This window comes from Narcine bancroftii, chromosome 2 (assembly GCF_036971445.1).
Source record: "Narcine bancroftii isolate sNarBan1 chromosome 2, sNarBan1.hap1, whole genome shotgun sequence".
Classification (NCBI taxonomy): Eukaryota; Metazoa; Chordata; class Chondrichthyes; order Torpediniformes; family Narcinidae; genus Narcine; species Narcine bancroftii.
Window position 1 is genome coordinate 352,040,298 of NC_091470.1, and position 22,529 is coordinate 352,062,826.

The following is a 22,529-nucleotide window of genomic DNA, read 5'->3' on the forward strand; positions in this document are numbered from 1 at the left end:
TGGATCTGGCGGTTGTAGTTGTGTGTCAGTGGTGAGAACAGGAGCAGGCTGAGCACAAAGCCCTGAAGTGCACCAGTACTCAGCACGATGGTGCTTGGCGTTCAGTTGCCGACCCAGACAGGCTGTGGTCTTACTCCTTTAGGAAGTCCAGAATCCAGTTACAGAGAGGGGTGTTAATTCCCAGCGAGGATAGCTTCTCTACCAGCCTTTGGGAATGATCGTATTAATATGGAACTGATGTCGATGAGAAGGGTCAGGATGGAATGAAAGAACAAGGCTATAGCATTGTCAGTAGAATGTTTTCATCTGTAGGTGAATTAAAATGGGTTAAGTGTCTCTGGATGGTGTGCTTTGATATATTCCATCACTAGACGCTCAAAGCATTTCATAATGGTGGAGGTCAGGGTCACAGAGTGGTTGTCATTGAGGCCTGTTACTGTCAGCCTGTTTGTTACTGGGATGATGGTGGCTGTCTTGAAACCCTTAGAGATGTTGGACTGCTGTAGTGATGTGTTGAAAAAGTTCATTGGCGCAGTACATCAGTACCCGGCTTGGCATGTTGTCTGGTCCCGTTGCCTTGTGAGGATTCACCTTGGATAGGGTTCTCCTCATCTTGGCCAAGGCTATGCAGGGTGCCTGTTCATCAGGGAGACGTTAAGCTTTCTTTATTATTAGCCTATTCTTTTCATTGAACCGTGCATAGATGTTCAGTCTTTCATTGTCTTTTCTCGCAAGGTTGTCTTGTGGTCTGTTATGGTCTTGATCCCTTGACATATGCGCCTCGTGCCACAGCTGTGTATGGATCTTCCATGTATACCCACGTGTTGCCTTCCAGATTGCATGGGAGAGTTTAGCCCTGGCTGATCTTAGTGCCATCGTGTCTCCTGTCCTGAAGGCAGGATCATGAGCACTGAGAAGTGCCCAGATCTCTCCATCTAACCATGCTTTCTGGTTAGCCCTCATGTAACATTTGATCTCAGTGACATCCTCAATGCATTTGCTGATATAGCCAGTTACTGAGCTCATTAACTCCTCGATGTTTACATGACTGTTGTTGGTGACCACCTCCCTAAAACAATTGTTTTAATCCTGCATAATTTTAAAGGAATTGCTAAAATAGTATGATTATTGAGAAATTTGGTTCTGTAAGTTTTAAAAGGATTACCATATATGCCAGTTTATAAGACAACTCTTGTATAGGACAAACCCTAGAATTTCCACTTTCTCTGGAGGTTTTGAGCTATACTCGCTGTATAAGATCAACCCAAGTCTGACACTTACCTCTGACCAGAGGAGTGATGCTGTCACAATATTTTAAAAGTAAATTACCTGTACAGAGCCTAAGACAGTTGGATTGGGTGGATGGATCCCAAAAGGGAGTGCTGAGACATCGCTGTCAAGGTTCGCATTGTATACTTGGCGCTGTCAAGGTTTGGATTTTATACTTGGCTTATAAGATGACCCCTTATTTTGGGGTGAAATTTTTAACATTCAAGGACGGTCTTATATGCCAACATATATGGTAACAGGTCAATTATTTACTGCATTAAGAATTAGTTGAATGACAGAAGAAAAGCTGTGACACTTCAGGCAGTTAATTAATAAGAAGCTGGTTAGAAACTCGTTTCATATTCTTTGTTGTTCATACTGTCTCTGTGAAATGAAGTAATGTTTCATGCAATGTACTAAACATTATAGATGAAGTTAAATGATACCATCAGGCTTTAATACACAAAAGAACATAATTATAATCTTAAGGAGCTACAAATATAATTCATCATAAACAGGATTAATTGGCAGCTTGACACATTCCTGTGTATGAGTTAATATCAAACCTCATGTTTGGCAAAGTCTGGTATTGAAAGTTAATTCAAATGACTGGTAATGTTGGAGCTATTCCTGGAATTTTGCTTGTTTCTGAGGCACAGAATAATTTCTCTGTGTTGTCTAAAATCCAAGGAAAGACCAAGATTAGGATGCTTGGGAAATGAATTTTTTCTGTTTTTACAATGACGAATATTGTGTATATTCGTGTAATAGTCAGGTTTTGGGGGCCAATTTTTCAGCTCTTTTACACAGCTGCTACAGGTACACAATCCTTTATCCGGAACCCTTGGGGGACAGTGTGTTCCAAATTTCTGATTTTTCCGGATTTAGGAAAGCCAGATTTAAGCTCACCCGAATTGTGCTGCCATATCCACCCCCACCCCCATCCAGTTGTCCTGCCGTCTCCCCTCGCCTGCTCGACTCGCGCTGCTGGTACCTCGCCCATCCAACTCATGCTGCCGGTACCTCGAATGTCCAACTCGCACTGGTGGTCTCTCCCCCCCACCCCCTGCCCGCCTTACTCACGCTGTCGGTCTCTCGCCAGCCCGACTCATACTGCCGGTCTCTCGGCTGCCCAACTCACGCTGCCAGTCTCCCGACTTGTTCTACTGGTCTTTCAGCCGCCTGACTCGCACTACCGGTCGCTTGCCCGCCTGACCCGCACTGCCGCCTCTCTCCCCACTTGCCGGATTTTGGAGCTTTCCAGATTTTAGATTTCCGGATAAAGGGTCATGTACCTGTACTTTTGACTGTGGTAAGTACCTTTGTTGTTCAAAGCATCAGGAGCTTAGATGGCCAGGACCAGGTGATAAGTCTGCATTCAGGTCTTCGGGAGTCTGATGGGTGGGCAGCTGAGGCATGGATCCACAGTTGGGGTGTGAAGACCTCTGGTTGATTGACGGCTGGCTGGGGAAAGGATCTGTAGTCGGGTCGTCGGGAACCGCGGTTGATGAGCGGCCAGGACGAGGATATGTGGTCAGGACATAGGGAGCTCGGAAAGGCAGGCGGTCAGGACGTCAGGAGCTCAGATAGGTGGGCAGCCAAGGTGAGGGTTCTCAGTCGAGACATTGGGACCTTGGATAGATGGGTGGTTTGGACCAAAAATAGGTGGGTCAACTTTTACTTGCGATATACAGAAAATATGCAATTTTGGGGTGTCGACTTTTACATGGGATCAACTATTACACAAGTATATACAGTGTATTCAATGGATGGGAAGGGAGATGGCACTTCTCACTTCTGCCTGTTTCTTCACTGCAGGAGGAAGGTCAGACTCCCTTACATGTTGCTGCCGGGGAAGGAGATGAACTAATGCTGAAGTTCCTCTATCAGTACAAAGCCAATCCAAACATCACAGACAAGGTACTGCATTCAATTTAGCTGTAGATGTAACTGATTAAACAGAGTTTGTGTATTTCATTCATTCTCAGTGCTGGCGATACGTGAAGATTCCAACTGTAAACCTGGAAGACTGGCTTTGGCCCCAACTTGTTCCTTGTCTTGTGGTCAGCCTGATTTCAGATTCAAATTTATTGTCAGAATACCTACATGACATCACATACAACCCTGAGATTCATTTTCCTGCGGGCCAGACAGAATCACCAATTACTGGAAGTGCAAAAAATGTACTCAAATTAAGAAATGTAAACAAACCAACTGCAATTCAGAGAGAGAAAAATCAATAAAGTTCAAAAGTAAGAGTCCTTAAATGAGTCCCTGATTGAATTTGTTGTTCAGGGGTCTTATGGTGGAGAGGTAGCTGTTGTTCCTGAACCTGATAGTGCAAGACTTATGGCACCTATACTTCTTGCCCGATGGCAACAGTGAGAACAGAGCATATGCTAGGTGATGTGGATACTTGATGATCGCTGCTGCTCTCTGACAGCAGAGTTCCCTGTAGATGTTCTCAATGGTGGGGAGGGATTTGCCTGTGATGTCCTGGGCTGTACAGTCCGATTGACAGGTGTGGCTTCCAATCCTCAAGGCAGACTAGAGCAAGCCACAGGACCATAAAATCCAATCACAAATTCACGAAAAGCACGGTGGTGAGTGAGAGAGGTCAGGCAAATGTGTATGCTTCCAGGAAGAAGAGAGGGGAAAAAAAGCCAATGAAACAATTAGACACAACATTGGAAGGTATTAGTAATTACGATGGAACCAATGACCTTGCTCATCTGAAATTACATTCTATTTTTTGGAGACTAAATAGTGCCAACATTTTGTGTAGACCATGGGATAAGGATTGTGGGGAACAAATATATGAGTGACTTATAATGAATTGCTTGGCTTTATTCTTGTTTTCTTATACCACTTCCACCATGTTACTTGGGAGGCTTCTTAAATAACTTGGAGACTGCAAAATTTAATTCATGCAAAAGACTTTACTTACTAATGCCTTCCACCATCTAAGGAAAGTACTCACACACACACACACACACACACACACACACTGCACTACATTTACTACAGTGAGAATGGTGTACTCTTACACGGTTACAAAATAGTTCACATTATCCTGACTATATTAACAAGAACAATGAACCAAATAGTCTTCTTTGTACTAGTCTATGAAATAATGTGGTTAATAGCATTGGATTACACTTTCTTTATGGTAATTTAATGTGGACCAATGCTATTCATTTCAATCTTACAGATGGACCGGTCACCATTGCATATTGCTGCTGAGCGAGGACACACCAATGTGGTTGAAGTACTGTCTGAGAAATTTAAATCTAATGTGCTGGCCCGAACAAAGGTACTTCCTCCATTCAAATTCTGACGTGCTTCAATGGTAATGAAGTGAGCAGAAGTTACAAAAAGACGAAGTGCTTATTGTTCTGAACCAGGCAGAATTAACGCTCACTCACCTACTTAAATGACGAGTAAGGAAACAAAATCCAGTTGACTGATCTCATCCCACAAAAATAACTGTCAAAATAAAGAAAACTGCAGATGCTGGAAATCTGAAATAAAAACAGAATGTGTGGCAAACACTCAGCAGGTCAGGCAGCATCCGTGGAAAGAGTTAATATTTTTTCTGAGACCACAAAATAACATTTTGATAATAACTTTGGTCATACTGTTTTATGGTGATTTAATTTGGATAACTGCCATTCTTCCCATTATCCATAGCTGTAAATATAACATTTTATACGATATAGGAACATTTTCACATTTCCTTACAACTTAGAAGGAGACCATTCAGCCTATGTTGGCTCGCAACACAGTCTTATTTCTGCAATAATTTTCCCTTTAACTTATGTCTATCAGCTCGCCCCAGATTTTCCCTAGGTTGGATAATTTAACATACCTATCTCCTCTTCTTTGGGATGTGGGAAGAAACCCGCACAATCACAGGGAAAATGTACAAACTCCACACAGACTGCACCAGGAGTCAGGATTGAACCTAAGTAGATAATACCATGAAGCAGCAGCTGCATCATCCACAATGTTCCACGTAAGGTTCTTTTAGACAAGATACAGCTGGGTGCAGCATAAGTCAGAGAGAAACAAAACCAAAGGGCAATGTTATAGAAAAAGTTCTTGTGGAAAAAGAATGCCCTTCTTTTAATTGGAAACTTGGCAAGAGGAAAGCACGGTTTGTGTAGAGGTTAGTATAATGCTGTTATGGCTCCAGCAACTGTGGCCGAGATTCAAATCTAGCACTGTCTGTAAGGAGTTTGTGTCTGTGTGGATTTCCTCTGGGTGCTCCGGTTTTCTTGCACCATTCAAAATATACCATGGTTCGGTTCAGATCAGATTCAGATTTCAGATTTATTTTCAGAGTCCATACATGGCATCACATATATCCCCGAGATTCTTTTTCCTGCAGAAGAGGTAGAATCACCACTTAATGGTAAATAGATAACAAATGTAAAAAACTGACTGTGCATTACAGAGAGAATTTTAAAAATCAAAAATAAAGTGCACAAATAAGAATCTTTAAAGAGTCCCTGATTAAGTTTGTTGTTGACGGGTCTGATGGTGGAGGGGTAGAAGCTGTTCCTTAACCTGGTGGTGCAAGTCTTTTGGCACCTATACCTCTTTTCTGATGGCAGCAACGAGAATAGAGCATATGCTGGGTGGTGTGGATCCTTGATGATGGCTGCTGCTCTGCAATGGCAGTACAATCCCTGCTATCTGTAGACGCCAGTGTTGCAATCAGGCAAGTGTAGAAAGGGCATTTGTATTCTAGGATAGAAATGACAGGAGGTTTTGCATGAGTGCAGGAACGTGAAGAAAGAAAAGATTAAAATAATGGTATAAACTTTGCTGTGGGAAAGTGACAGTGGGAGAGAGAGGAAATAAATAGCAATAACAGACAATTTTTAAACATTGTGGGAAAAGTTGGTAGCGCTATAGCGCACAATTTATAAAGACCATGGCAAAAAGCGATGGTGGACCTGACTTCCCAGAATGCCATGCAACAGAGAAACCCCTCTATGAGTGCTCCATGCATGCAGCCATGCATATTGCCCTTTCTCGGGCACACAGCATTCTGGGAGGGCAGGTCCTCCATCGCTTTTTCCCATAGTATTTATATATTGTGCATAATAACACTACCAACTTCCCACAATAAACAAAAATGATCAGCTATTGCTATTTATTGCTAGCACTTTCTCACAGTCCTTTCTAAAGATTTATATAGGTTGGCACAACAACAACAGGGGCTGAAGGGCTCATACTGTGCTATATATAAAGCTTAATTATGTTATAACTAGTCATGATTAATTTTGTTCAAATATAAGATCATAATACATTCATAAGGATTTAGGGCAGGTCCACCATTGCTCGATCCATCATGATGGCACCAGTAGAAGGTAGAACAGCTCTAACCCCAGGGATGGCTCCTTGCAAGTGTGAGCACATGCAGTGTCCCAGTTAAGAGTGGTCAAGTATGAACAGCAAAAACACCATTCCTATCCTGGAGCACTGAACGGCCCATTTAGTGGGATGTAAGTGTAAAAGGGCCTTAAGTTTCTGTTTACATTTTGGCCACAATAAATGTCATTATAACCAGAACAAATAAATCAGTCATCAAATTATTTGAAAAACATACTAAATATATAAGTTTTGGAGCACAAGACTCTGTGTCTCAATTTGTCTAAAGCAGACATGGAGGAGCAAAATATAGTTGTCCAAATGTGGTCAGCATCTCTTTATGAACATAATGTTTTCCAGAAAGTTAAACTTAGAACAGAATTGGATTACATCTAAGATGACATTATATTAAGTTTCAAATTGTAACAGTCATGACCCAAGCAGCCAACAGTGTGGGAAATGCCTTTGGTTACAGCCCAATATATAAATTGGCAGCAATCATTGTGTAGTGATTATGTTTTAGTGTGGTCCCCTAGTGTTTTAGTGTGGTCCCCTAGTGTTTTAGTGTGGTCCCCTAGTGTTTTAGTGTGGTCCCCTAGTGTTTTAGTGTGGTCCCCTAGTGTTTTAGTGTGGTCCCCTAGTGTTTTAGTGTGGTCCCCTAGTGTTTTAGTGTGGTCCCCTAGTGTTTTAGTGTGGTCCCCTAGTGTTTTAGTGTGGTCCCCTAGTGTGGTCCCCTCGTGAGGTCTAGAAATACTTGCCAAGGACAGATTGTGCCTGTCTCCCTGTTTCAACCAATGCTCAGAACAATCTAGCCTCAGGCTACTATTTGTTTGGACTGCAAGACAGTGCAGGAATATAACAGTTAGAGGCAGCTGCAATTGCAGGGTGGATGAACCTCAGTGAACCTTGAAAGAAATAAAAGCCCAGGAGTGCATGGCTAAAGCAAAGGCTTTCTTTATTAATGCAGTCATTTCATTTCCTTGCTGGCAAGAAACTGGTGATCAAGATTTCCCTATATTACTATGGTAGCAATTCTTCAAATCTTCCGAATTGACTATAGAGGACTACTTTGAGGACCACTGAAGTCATGAACAGCATCATATAAATGCAAATGCTCTCTGGTTTTACAGAGCAGGAAGCAATAGCTGGCAATACCTAATAACCATATAACCATTTATGGAGCGGAAACAGGCCATGTTGGCCTTTCGAGTCCGCACCGGTTCACAGATTTTGTGCGCCCACTTCAGGCATTGGTCCCGATAACCAAAAGGATTATGGTCGTGTCCAAATGTGGTCAGCATCTCTTTATGAACATAATGTTTTCCAGAAAGTTAAACTTAGAACAGAATTGGATTACATCTAAGATGACATTATATTAAGTTTCAAATTGTAACAGTCATGACCCAAGCAGCCAACAGTGTGGGAAATGCCTGTTGGTTACAGCCCAATATATAAATTGGCAGCAATCATTGTGTAGTGATTATGTTTTAGTGTGGCCCCCTAGTGTTTTAGTGTGGTCCCCTAGTGTTTTAGTGTGGTCCCCTAGTGTTTTAGTGTGGTCCCCTAGTGTTTTAGTGTGGTCCCCTAGTGTTTTAGTGTGGTCCCCTAGTGTTTTAGTGTGGTCCCCTAGTGTTTTAGTGTGGTCCCCTAGTGTTTTAGTGTGGTCCCCTCGTGAGGTCCAGAAATACTTGCCAAGGACAGATTGTGCCTGTCTCCCTGTTTCAACCAATGCTCAGAACAATCTAGCCTCAGGCTACTATTTGTTTGGACTGCAAGACAGTGCAGGAATATAACAGTTAGAGGCAGCTGCAATTGCAGGGTGGATGAACCTCAGTGAACCTTGAAAGAAATAAAAGAGTGTGGGAAATAATATTAAAAGAGTAACAATTAAAATACACTTTGGAAACTGAAGCTAATACATTGGCAGTTGAATGTGATGTACATTAGTTCATTTCTTCTCTATTGCATTATAGGGTAACATTTCTTTTAATGGCATGAAGTTTGTGCATTTAGGTCAAAGGACCAAAATAAATTCAGATTCAATTGCTTTTGGAAATGCTTTTAGTGAGGGAACTGACGTTAACACAGGGAACGCCTGTTATTGACTTTTTCCTCACTCATTCTTACTGGAAAGCCAAGAACATGGGAAAATACCATCTATAATTAGATTCTATAATGCTTACAACTTTATTGTTACTGGAAATTGGATACTGCCTAACAGCAGATGCAATGCAGTGGCACACAGAGCGAATGTGGCAGAATGGGATTCACAGCTTAATAGTCATCATTTGGGGTACTGAGGATAAAATTTGAGGTCATGCATCTGTATAAAACTGTAGCTGGGCCACATTTAGAACATTCTCTGCAGGTTTGGTTGCATTGCAGGAGGAATGTGAAGGCTTGGAAGAAAGTGCAGTAGAGTTTCACCAGAGCTGCCTGAATAGGAGAATATGAGCTACCATACCATATATACTTGTGCAAAAGTCAATCTCATGTCAAGGCCGACACCCTATTTTAGGTCAAAAAAATCTATAATTTTCCAGATATCTCATTTAAAAGTCAACCTTAGTCTCTCACCTCGGCCACACCCGCCCGCAAGCCGAAGCTCCTGATGCCTTGGTCGCGAACTCTCACCTCGGCCCCAGACACCCGCCCATTGGAGCTCCTGAACCTCTAATGTGGATTCTTGCCTTGGTCCCAGCTTCCCACCAATTGGAGCTTCCAACGCATCAAACGCAGGCTCTCACTTCAGCCCCAACCTCCTGCCAATCAGAGCACCCGACACTTCCGATGACGCAGAAACCTACTGCAGTCCCAACCTCCCCCGTTGTAGAATCTGCGTTTTGATTTGCAGACTCTGTATATTACTTTAATTCATTGTGTTTTTATTATTTATTCATTTGGAAATAATTTGGACTTCTGCTACTGGTATGGTATTTCTGATTCTAATGTGAATTTCAGCTCAAAAGCATTATCCATGTAATAGTTTACCCCATGAATTTAACATTAAAAAATAGTTTACAAAATTTGACTTTTACATGATAATATACAGTATATAGAGGGAGATGTTGGACTAATGGATTTAATTCTCTGGAACACCTGATAAAAGCAGACAAAATGATGAGAGGCAGAGAGCCATAAATAAGATGGATGATCTTTTTCTCAGGGCCTGGTTTTAAGGTGAGAGGGGAAAAGTTTAAAAGAATTTACAAGGTGCATTGAATTGAGATTCACTGGTTGTGTGTTATACTGATGGCTGAATCCGCCTCCTAGCTCCACCCCCCCATCTACCCATATATAGGGTTTCCTGTCTAAATCCTGAGCCCCTCTGAAAACCACTGTAAGACTCTATATTCAGTTATATGCTAATAAAAGCATTTGTTTTCCCTCCAGTCATGAGAGCATTTGTTCATGCTACACAAGGCAAGTTATTTTTCACAGTGTTACAATCTTCTTCAGCATGATGCTGAAACAAGCCATGAAAGACCTCAACAATGAAGACACTGTTTACATCCGTTACCGCACGGATAGCAGTCTCTTCAATCTGAGGTGCCTGCAAGCTCACACCAAGACATAAGAGCAACTTGTCCGTGAACTACTCTTCGCAGACGATGACGCTTTAGTTGCCCATTCAGAGCCAGCTCTCCAGCGCATGACGTCCTGTTTTGCGGAAACTGCCAAAATGTTTGGCCTGGAAGTCAGCCTGAAAAAAACTGAGTTCCTCCATCAGCCAGCTCCCCACCATGACTACCAGCCCCCCCACATCTCCATTGAGCACATAGAACTCAAAACGGTCAACCAGTTTACCTACCTCGGCTGTACCATTTCATCTGATGCAAGGATCGACAAAGAGATAGACAACAGACTCGCCAAGGAAAATAGCGCCTTTGGAAGACTACACAAAAGAGTCTGGAAAACAACCACCTGAAGAAACACACAAAGATCAGCGTGTACAGAGCCGTTGTCACACCCACGCACCTGTTCGGCTCCGAATCATGGGTCCTCTACCGGCATCACCTACGGCTCCTAGAACGCTTCCATCAGTGCTGTCTTCGCTCCATCCTCAACATTCATTGGAATGACTTCATCACCAACATCGAAGTACTCGAGCTGGCAGAGTCCGCAAGCACCGAATCCATGCTGCTGAAGACCCAACTGCGCTGGGTGGGTCACGTCTCCAGAATGGAGGACCATGGCCTTCCCAAGATCTAGTTATATGGCGAGCTCTCCACTGGCCACTGAGACAGAGGTGCACCAAAGAAGAGGTACAAGGATTGCTTAAAGAAATCTCTTGGTGCCTGCCACATTGACCACCGCCAATGGGCTGATATCACCTCCAACCGTGCATCTTGGCGCCTCACAGTTTGGCGGGCAGCAACCTCACTGACAAAAGACAAAGGAGGAAAAACCCAACACCCAACCCCAACCAACCAATTTTCCCTTGCAACCATGCCTGCCTGTCCCACATCGGACTTGTCAGTCACCAACGAGCCTGCAGCAGACGTGGACATTACCCCTCCATAAATTTTCATCCGTGAAGCCAAGCCAAAGAAGAAAAAAAGAACAAGCCCAAAGGACCCCAAAACCCAGCAACAATAGATATTCAACATTAACAAATAGTTACTTAAACAAAAGTTGTTTTTATTTATCTTTAAACATGAAAACAGAATCAAACTTTAACTTATCACTCTTAACCAACCTAACTTAACCCCTTTCTAATTCTAAGTGCATGTGTATGTAATGTGTGTAAATTTAAGAAAGTTCTTTGGTTCACAGTCCAATCTCACTTCTCATTCTTCCAAGTTCTCTGGTTGCAGGCAATTCTTATACTGTGCACAGAATTTAACATGTATAAAGTTCACCAGGCTTTGGTGCTCGAAAGGTAAATGGTTACCGCTCAGGAAGGTTCTTGTAAGTTTGCAGAGAGAGATGTATTGTTCCAGGATTTCCACAAATGAGGTACCACCATTAGTCACCTCAATGTCTTGCTTTTTTTTTAAAGTTTTTATTTTTCACACCATAAACCACATTGACCATGATACATACATTTTCCTTTTCAAATATATACAGTGTCATTTTCTCCCCCCCCCTCCTCCCATCCCACCCTCCCTACCTCCCCCCCCCCATCCATTTAAAGTACAAAATCTAAGATACATTAAACCAGTCAAACAATGTTGTCATTCAATAAAAATAAATGAAATTCCACTGAGTCAATTCTTTTCATTTCCTTCTCCTTTCGTTAATTTAGGTGGTGAATGTCCCCGGTAGGTTTTCTCTATTGTGTTTCATGTATGGCTCCCATATTTGTTCAAATATTTCAATATTATTTCTTAAACTATATGTTATTTTTTCTAATGGAATACATTTATTCATTTCTATATACCATTGTTGTATTTTCAAATTATCTTCCAATTTCCAGGTTGACATAATACATTTTTTTGCCTAAGCTAGAGCTATCTTAACAAATCTTTTTTGTGCACCATCCAAATCAATTCCAAATTCTTTGTTTTTTATGTTACTTAGGAGGAAGATCTCTGGGTTTTTTGGTATATTGTTTTCTGTAATTTTATTTAATATCTGGTTTAGATCTTCCCAAAATTTTTCTACTTTCTCACATGTCCAGATTGCATGAATTGTTGTTCCCATTTCTTTTTTACAACGAAAACATCTGTCAGATACTGTTGGGTCCCATTTATTTAACTTTTGAGGTGTAATGTATAGCCTGTGTATCCAGTTATATTGTATCATACGTAACCTCGTATTTATTGTATTTCTCATCGTTCCAGAACATAACTTCTCCCATGTTTCCTTTTTTATCTTTATATTTAAATCTTGTTCCCATTTTTGTTTAGTTTTACCATTTGTTTCCTAATTCTCCTTTTCTTGCAGTTTAATATACATATTTATTATAAATCTTTGATTATCATTGTATCTGTAATCACATATTCAAAGTTACTTCCCTCTGGTAACCTCAGACTGCTTCCTAATTTGTCCTTCAAGTAGGATCTCAATTGGTAATATGCCAGCACTCTATCTTGAGTTATATTGTATTTATCTTTCATTTGTTCAAAGGATAATAATCTATTTCCTGAAAAACAATTTTCTATTCTTTTGATCCCTTTTTTCTCCCATTCTCTAAAGGAAAGGTTATCTATTGTAAAAGGGAGTAACTGATTTTGCATCATTATTAGTTTTGGTAATTGGTAATTTGTTTTATTCCTTTCTACATGAATCTTCTTCCAAATATTGAGCAGATGATGTAATACTGGAGAACTCCTACGTTGTACCAATTTTTCATCCCATTTATATAATATGTGTTCAGGTATCTTTTCCCCTATTTTATCTAGTTCTAATCTAGTCCAATCTGGCTTTTCCCTTGTTTGGTAAAAATCTGATAGGTATCTTAATTGTGCGGCTCTATAATAATTTTTAAAGTTTGGCAGTTGTAAGCCTCCTTGTTTATACCATTCTGTTAATTTATCTAGTGCTATCTTCGGTTTCCCCCCTTTCCATAAAAATTTCCTTATTATTTTCTTTAACTCCTTGAAGAATTTCTCTGTCAAGTGTATTGGCAATGGCTGAAATAGGTATAATATCCTTGGGAAAATGTTCATTTTAATACAGTTTATCCTTCCTATTAGTGTTAATGGTAAATCTTTCCAATGCTCTAAATCGCCCTGTAATTTTTTCATTAGTGGATAATAATTGAGTTTATATAGATGGCCGAGATTTTTATTTATTTGTATACCTAGGTATCTTATTGCTTGCATTTGCCATCTGAATGGTGATTCCTTCTTAAATTTTGAGAAATCCGCATTATTCATTGGCATTGCTTCACTTTTATTTACGTTAATCTTGTAACCCGACACTTCCCCATATTCCTTCAATTTCTTATATAATTCTTTTATTGATAGTTCTGGTTCTGTTAAGTATACTATAACATCATCCGCAAATAAACTGATCTTATATTCCTTGTCTTTTTTTTTTATCCCTTTTATATTATTTTCTGTTCTTATCAATTCTGCTAGTGGTTCTATAGCTAACGCGAACAGTAAGGGTGATAGTGGGCATCCCTGCCTTGTTGATCTGCTTAAGTTAAATTGCTTTGATATATATCCATTTACTGTCACTTTCGCCAATGCCCCTTATATAATGCTTTAATCCAATTAATATACTTCTCTGGTAAATTGAATTTTTGCAATACTTTGAATAAATAATTCCATTCTATTCTGTCAAAGGCCTTCTCTGCGTCTAAAGCAACTGCTACTGTTGGCGCTTTACTCCCTTCTACTGCATGAATTAAGTTAATAAATTTACAAATATTGTCTGTTGTGCGTCTTTTTTTAATAAATCCAGTTTGGTCCAGATTTACCATTTTAGGTACATAATCTGCTAATCTGTTTGCTAATAGTTTAGCTATTATCTTATAATCTGTGTTAAGTAATGATATTGGTCTATATGACGCTGGTGCGAGTGGATCTTTCCCTTGCTTTAGTATTACTGTAATTATTGCTGTTTTACATGAATCTGGTAAGCTTTGTGTTTTGTCAATCTGGTTGATTACTTCCAGGAGGGGAGGAATTAATAAATCTTTAAATGTTTTATAGAATTCTATTGGGAATCCATCCTCTCCTGGTGTTTTATTATTTGGTAATTTTTTTATTATCTCTTGTATTTCTACTATTTCAAATGGTTCTGTTAATTTATTTTATTCCTCTATTTGTAATTTTGGTAGTTCAATTTTAGTTAAAAATTCATCTATTTTGCCTTCTTTCCCTTCGTTTTCAGTTTGGTATAATTGTTCATAGAATTCTCTAAAGTTTTCATTGATCTCCGTTGGATTATATGTGATTTGTTTGTCTTTTTTTCCTTGATGCCAATACCATTTTCTTAGCTTGTTCTGTCTTAAGCTGCCATGCTAGAATTTTGTGCGTTTTTTCCCCTAGTTCATAATATTTATGTTTTGTCTTCATTATGTTCTTCTTCACCTTATATGTTTGTAGTGTTTCATATTTTATTTTTTTATCTGCCAATTCTCTTCTTTTAGTTGTATCTTCCTTCATTGCTAATTCTTTTTCTATATTTACTATTTCCCTTTCCAACTGCCCTGTTTCCTGATTATAGTCCTTCTTCATCTTGGTTACATAACTTATTATTTGCCCTCTAATGAACGCTTTCATTGCATCCCATAGTATAAACTTATCTTTCACTGATTCCGTATTTATTTCAAAATACATTTTAATTTGTCTTTCAATGAATTCTCTAAAATCCTGCCTTTTAAGTAGCATGGAGTTTAATCTCCATCTATACATTCTTGGAGGGATGTCCTCTAACTCTATTGTCAATATCAAGGGTGAATGGTCCGATAATATTCTAGCTTTATATTCTGTTTTTATTACTCTATCTTGCATACGAGCTGATAACAAAAATAAGTCTATTCTTGAGTATGTTTTATGTCTACCCGAATAATATGAATATTCCTTTTCCTTTGGGTGTTGTTTCCTCCATATATCCAAAAGTTGCATTTCTTGCATCGATTTAATTATAAATTTGGTTACTTTGTTCTTTCTGTTAATTTTTTTCCCAGTTTTATCCATATTTGAATCCAAATTAAGGTAGAAATCCCCTCCTATTAATATGTTCCCTTGAGTATCCGCTATCTTCAAAAAAATATCTTGCATAAACTTTTGATCTTCTTCGTTAGGTGAATATACATTGAGTAGATTCCAAAACTCCGAATATATCTGACATTTTATCATTACATATCTCCCTGCTGGATCTATTATTTCCTCTTCTATTTTAATTGGTACATTTTTACTGATTAATATAGCTACTCCTCTTGCTTTTGAATTATACGACACTGCTGTTAAATGTCCTACCCAATCTCTCTTTAATTTCTTGTGCTCCAATTCAGTTAAATGTGTTTCTTGCACAAATGCTATATCAATTTTGTCTTTTTTCAGTAAATTTAGCAGTTTCTTCCTTTTGATTTGGTTATGTTTTCCGTTAATATTTAAAGTCATATAGTTCAGCGTAGCCATTTCATACTTTGTTTATCTTCCCTTTCCGTTTCTCCATCATCACCTTTCCTTCTTATCCATTTTTGCTTTCTTGTTTTGAACACTTTATAAGACAACATTTCTAAAACATCAAACATTTTCCTTATTCTCCTATTTAAAATTTCTTTAACCCCCTTCTCCCCTCCCCCTCCTGAGTTGCCCTTTCTCCCTTGTCGGGCAACCACATCTCCCCTCTCCATTTGGATTTGCGAATTCACTCGCAAACGTCAACTGATTTTGCAGTGACCGTAACTCCTCCCCACCCAGCCCCCCCCCCGGAAAAGATTTCAATTTTCATATGTAACAAAGGTCACTCTTTTAATTCCCTCCTTATTCCCTCTATTCCCTTTCCTTCCCTTATTAATTCTTGTCTATATATATTTTCCTCTAAATACGGATACATTCATGTATACACACACATACATACACATATATATATATTTACTTACTTTGGCTTGGCTTCGCGGACGAAGATTTATGGAGGGGGTAAAAAGTCCACGTCAGCTGCAGGCTCGTTTGTGGCTGACCAGTCCGATGCGGGACAGGCAGACACGATTGCAGCGGTTGCAAGGGAAAATTGGTTGGTTGGGGTTGGGTGTTGGGTTTTTCCTCCTTTGCCTTTTGTCAGTGAGGTGGGCTCTGCGGTCTTCTTCAAAGGAGGCTGCTGCCCGCCAAACTGTGAGGCGCCAAGATGCACGGTTTGAGGTGTTATCAGCCCACTGGCGGTGGTCAATGTGGCAGGCACCAAGAGATTTCTTTAGGCAGTCCTTGTACCTTTTCTTTGGTGCACCTCTGTCACGGTGGCCAGTGGAGAGCTCGCCATATAATACGATCTTGGGAAGGCGATGGTCCTCCATTCTGGAGATGTGACCCATCCAGCGCAGCTGGATCTTCAGCAGCGTGGACTCGATGCTGTCGACCTCTGCCATCTCGAGTACCTCGACGTTAGGGGTGTGAGCGCTCCAATGGATGTTGAGGATGGAGCGGAGACAACGCTGGTGGAAGCGTTCTAGGAGCCGTAGGTGGTGCCGGTAGAGGACCCATGATTCGGAGCCGAACAGGAGTGTGGGTATGACAACGGCTCTGTATACGCTTATCTTTGTGAGGTTTTTCAGTTGGTTGTTTTTCCAGACTCTTTTGTGTAGTCTTCCAAAGGTGCTATTTGCCTTGGCGAGTCTGTTGTCTATCTCATTGTCGATCCTTGCATCTGATGAAATGGTCTGATGATATATATATATATATATATATATATATATATATACACACACATATACCCATATACACACATACATATAGTTCGTGGTCATTTTTACTCTCATTACATGTCTTCATCTCTCCGCTTGTTTTGTAGTTGTTCTGCAAATTTTCGTGCTTCCTCTGAATCCGAGAATAGTTTGTTTTGTTGCCCTGGAATAACTATTTTAAGTACTGCTGGGTACTTTAACATAAATTTATATCCTTTTTTCCATAAGATCGTTTTTGCTGTATTGAACTCCTTCCTCTTCTTCAGGAGTTCAAAACTTATGTCTGGATAGAAAAAAAAATTTTGACCTTTGTATTCCAGTGGCTTTTTGTCTTCTCGTATTTTCTTCATTGCTTTCTCCAATATATTTTCTCTTGTTGTATATCTTAAGAATTTTACTAAAATGGATCTTGGTTTTTGCTGCAGTTGTGGTTTCGGGGCTAATGTTCTATGTGCCCTCTCTATTTCCATTTCTTCCTGCAATTCTGGTCTTCCTAGGACCCTGGGGATCCAATCTTTTATAAATTCTCTCATATTCTTGCCTTCTTCATCTTCCTTAAGGCCCACTATCTTTATATTATTTCTTCCATTATATCTATCTTCTGAGCTAACAGCTCATGAGCCTCTTTAACTTTTTTATTAGATTCTTCTAATTTCTCTTTTAAGTCCTCTACTTCCATTTCTACGATTATTTCTCATTCTTTCACATTTTCCACTCTTTTTCCTATCTCTGATATGACCATTTCTATTTTATTCATTTTTTCTTCTGCATTCTTAATTCTTCTTTTTATCTCATTAAATTCTTGTAATTGCCATTCTTTCACTGATTCCATATATTCTTTAAAAAAAGATATACCCATTGTCTTGCCTTTCTCTTCTTCTTCCATTTCTTTCTGTTCTTCTTCTTCTTCCTCTGGGTTGACCATCTGTTGTTACCTTGTTTTCTTTTTACCCTCTTCTTTCTTGTCGTTATTTTCCGTGTTCTGCACCTACTGCTGTGTTGCAGGTGTCTCTCTCAGCTGTGGAGATCGACTCCGCAGCTGTTCCCCCCTCCCGTCAGTGTGGTTTTTTTCATGCGCGGTTGCGCACTTTTACTCGGCTCTGCGAGCCATTTTTGTAGTCCCGAGCCCGGGACTTCCACTGACCTGAGGGAGCGGGCTTCTCTCTCCGCGGTGGGCCTCCTCGGACAGGTAAGGCCTTCACCTTCTTCTTCCGACGTTCTTTCTTCTTCTCTTCTTCCCGTTGTTTTTGACTTTTCTCTCTTCGCTGCCATTTTCTTCTCACCTTTATTTTTACTTTGTTTTAAATTTTAATCTTGTACCTTTGTGTTTTGTGTGTTTTTCTTTAACTTTTCGTGAGAGGGCTGGAATTCCCTGACCGGCCACTACTCCATCACGTGACTCCTCCCTCAATGTCTTGCTGGTGAACCTTGCCCCATCAGGATTCTCCAGATGATAACCTCTTTCTTTCAGACTACCACAGAGTTCATTTCTGTTTCCCTTTTTCTAAGAGAAACATCAGACAGATAACACTTCAGCCATCCGCCACTCTGGAGCTTCTGTTTCAGTTCCAACAAGCTTCTCCTGGCTTGATACAGCTTTCTGTGTCACCTGCAGTCCAACACTCCCTTCTGTCTCTCTCTCTAGCCGCTTTCAGGTGGCCAGAATACCTGACTGTAAAACTGCCTATTCTACCCCAATGTGGCTGTTGGGTGGCCACCTGTAAGTGGAGAACCCGGCCCCGAGGAGCACTTATCTAACCTTCCTCGGGTAGATATATTCTCCGGCTCAGAGAATTCCCCGTTGCATCTGAACACAGCATCATGAATGCAGCCCAAGACACAATCCTTCTAAGATAATTAATATAAGATTTAACAACAGCGCCTTACCATTAGTTAGTGACTTTAACATCTCAAAGTGGTTTTTTTTCGGTTTTAAGAGAAACTACTTTGGGGCATTAGATTATATAACCAAAAACTTGGTAAAAAATAGTACGTTGCTTCCAAAACTCAGAAGCTTGACAGCTGAAGTCAGGGCTGCTAAAGCTGGCACAATTAAATGCTGACATAAATAAGAGGTCAAAATTAAAGGTTTGAAGATATCTCAAGAGAGATACATGGCTTGGAAAGTGGAAGGGAACACAGCAGGGACTACGACCACAGTCCACAGGAGTCGACATTTGCTCGGACGCAGCTCTCCTTCAGCCGGCATGTTCAGGTGACAGAAAGGCGTCTTCTCCACGGCCACCTGAACGTCCCAGCTGCACTCCCCCAGCTGCATCTGCCAGCACATTATCTGCGTCCGAGCACCTGAAAGTGGCTTCTCTCTCTGAGATTCCAACTGCCAGGCAGCATGTCTTTCTCTCACTTGCAAAACACCTGACCTCCTCCAGCAAACAATAAGAGTTCGCTTTGTGGTCAGTCTGTTGTTTTAGGTAAACAATAACCTTTCTGTCTCTTGCTGTGGCTTTTAAAGACAATAGTCCATTCATTCACTTCAATTAACAGCCACTTGTGAAATCTCCATAGCATTCTCCATAGTTTCTATAAAGTCACTGAATATGAATTCTTCAGTATTTCAAATATAATCTGTTTTAAATTGTGTGTTTGTAACCTACTCTAATTTTACCAATTTATCTCCCAAAAACATTCCCAAATATTACAACACAACAGGCAGTGGTAGGTGTCCAGAATGGGCTGCCAGGGGATTTTGTGGAAACCAAAATGACAGCAACATTTCAGAATCATTTAGACAGGGTCATGAACAGGCAGGGAATGAAGGGATGCAGACCATGTTCGGCAGGTGGGATTAGTTTAAATTGACATTATCGTCAGCACAGACATTCTGTTCTAGTGCCATGCACAATGTACTCTTAACACTTCAAATTTAAAAAAAGCTTCAGATGCTGAAATGTGAAATAGAAACAGAAACTACTGAGAACACTTAGTCAGTAAAATAGCATTGGAGAGAGAAACGGGTAAAACAAGTTAGTTTAAGGAACAAATAAGGTGGGGAAAGGATGGGTAGAACAAAGGAAATATCTGAAAGGGCAAAATGTGACTTAATGTGCCAGTGAGGTAGCAGATAAATTCTGATTCAGCTTCTTTGTCTATGTAACATGATGCTCTAATGGTAAAACTGCATGACATTGAGGCAAAATACTGTAATAACAAGACAGGAACGGTTAGATCTGATGTTGGAAGAAAAAAAACTAGTGACCACCTGAAGTTGGAGAGCTTGATATTGACACAGAAGGAAGGTGAGATGACCTTTCTTAAGCTTGGGCTGGGCCTTGTCATACCAGGACGCCATATATAGCAAGGTCAGAGTGGGAGTGACATGGTGAAATAGTGATGGATAATAGGAATGCCAGCTCTTCTCCTGAACACAAGTGCTCTGCTTATTTAAATTACCTGGTAAACATTGTCTACAAAAGATAGAATGAAACATACAAATCTGGTGTATTGTTTCTGGCTGTTCCTTCACATCCCAGAAACAATAAAGCCAGTAATATCAATATTATAACTTGACCTAAGATCAAATGAATCTGCAGTCTTGGATTCATGCTATTCTTCAGAGACCTGAGAACATAGTAACTTAATATTTAATGGAAATATACACTTAAATCTGATCATAGATATGATGTGTTCTATCAATAGGATGGAAGCACTTTAATGCACATCGCCTCACAATGTGGCCACCCTGAGACAGCGCTGGTATTCTTGAAGAAAGGAGTCCCTCTCCACATGCCCAATAAGGTAGAACAAGTTCCTTTTTCCGCTATTTTGTTTTATTCAACTTGGTTCTTTGACCGAGACCAGTTGGACAGAGTTTGACAGATCTGATGTCTGCACCAATTTGGCAAACTTTATTCTTTTTGAGGTTACAAGGTCTGAGATTCCTTGTATTGTCATGTAATAATACATTTAAATGTAACATATATAATACAATTCAATTTTTGCCTGCTCTAAATTTTGCTTGGCACCCCAACAGTAATAGAAAAAGAAACAAATGACAATCACTTCAGAGTTCCTGAATGTCTGTGGTTTCGCCTCCAATACTCCCACACCCTCTGCACCGCACAATCTCCTGTTCAAGCCACTAGAAAACCCAAGCTCCAGGTCCAAATCTCTGATGGATCGGGAAGCCTTCAGTGCTCAAGGCCCTTTGGGAGCCCTTAATGCCCTCAGGATCCTCTCAAATCCTAGTTCTAGTAACTTGGTTCCCGTGGGCCAGTCTCCAGCAACATATAGCCTGTGCAAGTCACCAACAGCCCGCAACTTGTGAGGGTCCTTCAGCTGCTGATCCTTCTCTGGTCCGCTGCTCCGGTCACCTCCCCTGTAGGGCCAAGTCCTTTGCTTCTCCTTTTCAACAGTGGAGGGGGGGTTGTGATCTCCCCATTCCTGGTGTCGTGTTCCAGCCTGTTGCTCTCCCAGAGTGTGCAACATCTCATAGTATGCTTCCCAGCACAGGTGTCACTACCTTGGGCACTGACTTCCATGGTTGCAGGATTTTAAAAATAAACACCATCGGCTCCTTTAACAGGCCATTTAAAACCTGTATGGAGCTATTGGCATAAAAACTAGGCAACAGGACCCTGTAGAGTAGCGCTGTGCCTGGCTCTCCCAGGCAGCATCAGTGGCAGTGTTGTAGTTACAGTAGCTTCAGCAGTGCAGCCATTTTTTTTGGCATTCCCAATTTGGCACTCCTGATGGGAGCTTGGGATTCTCCTGGACATTGCCAAAGTTGCTATGGACATATCCAACCCGTTAAATTAACTGAATTGTCCAGACTCCATCCCAATAAGTGTACATTTTAGGGAATTAGAAAGAAGGGGCATGTGCGACACTTTTTCAAACACTTTCTGGAAATCCAAGTGTTCGACATTAACCTGCTCCCCTCTATCCACTGCATTCATTATATCTTCAAAGAACTCCAGTAAATTTGTTGAACAGAACCTGCCCTTCCTGAATCCATGCTACATTTGCCTGATAGAACAATTTCTATCCAGCTATCTCTCTATTTCTTCTTTAATGATAGATTTAAACATTTTCTCAACTATAGACCTTGAGCTAATTGTCCTATAGTTACCTGTCTTTGCCTTCATCCTTTTTTGAACAGCAGTATACATTCATCATTTTCCAATCCACTGAGAGTACCAAGAATATTGGTATAGTATCACAGCCTATAATTTCTGCCATTTCTTCAAAATCCCGGGATGCATCCATCAGGACTGGGGACTTATTAACCTTTAGGTCCACCAGCACGCACAGCTCTACCTCTGGTGATTGTATTAAGGGCCCCATTTACCATTTCATCCATAATATCTTGCTTTGGCATGTTAGACATTTTCTCCACTATGAAAACCAACACAAAAATAGTAATTTAAAACCCTGGCCATTTCTGATATAACCTGCATTAATTTCCCCTTTTCATCTTCCAAAGGACTTAACTTTTTCACTTTGTATAGTTATTGGGGTGGCACTGTTATTAGCACAACACCTGCACAGTGCCAGCGATCGGGACTGGGGTAATCCCGCGCTATCTGTAAAGAGTTTGTACATTCTCCCCATGTCCTTC

The 22,529-nt window shown here is 40.5% G+C and overlaps 1 protein-coding gene and 1 long non-coding RNA gene across 23 annotated transcripts in view; one reads left to right on the forward strand and one right to left on the reverse strand.

Moving 5' to 3' along the window:
• trpn1 (transient receptor potential cation channel, subfamily N, member 1) overlaps nt 1–22,529 on the forward strand; it is a 269,947-nt gene that overhangs the window by 130,002 nt on the left and 117,416 nt on the right. For 21 of the 22 annotated variants that reach the window (XM_069922285.1, XM_069922291.1, XM_069922289.1 and 18 more), the window contains 3 exons: nt 3,088–3,189; nt 4,481–4,582; nt 20,609–20,707. In XM_069922285.1, the coding sequence (XP_069778386.1) occupies nt 3,088–3,189; nt 4,481–4,582; nt 20,609–20,707 (303 nt within the window). The remainder of the gene's footprint in view (nt 1–3,087; nt 3,190–4,480; nt 4,583–20,608; nt 20,708–22,529) is intronic. The other variant, XM_069922294.1, reaches the window with a different exon arrangement.
• LOC138755760 (uncharacterized) overlaps nt 1–22,529 on the reverse strand; it is a 56,020-nt gene that overhangs the window by 27,709 nt on the left and 5,782 nt on the right. The gene's annotated exons all lie outside the window — the stretch shown is intronic.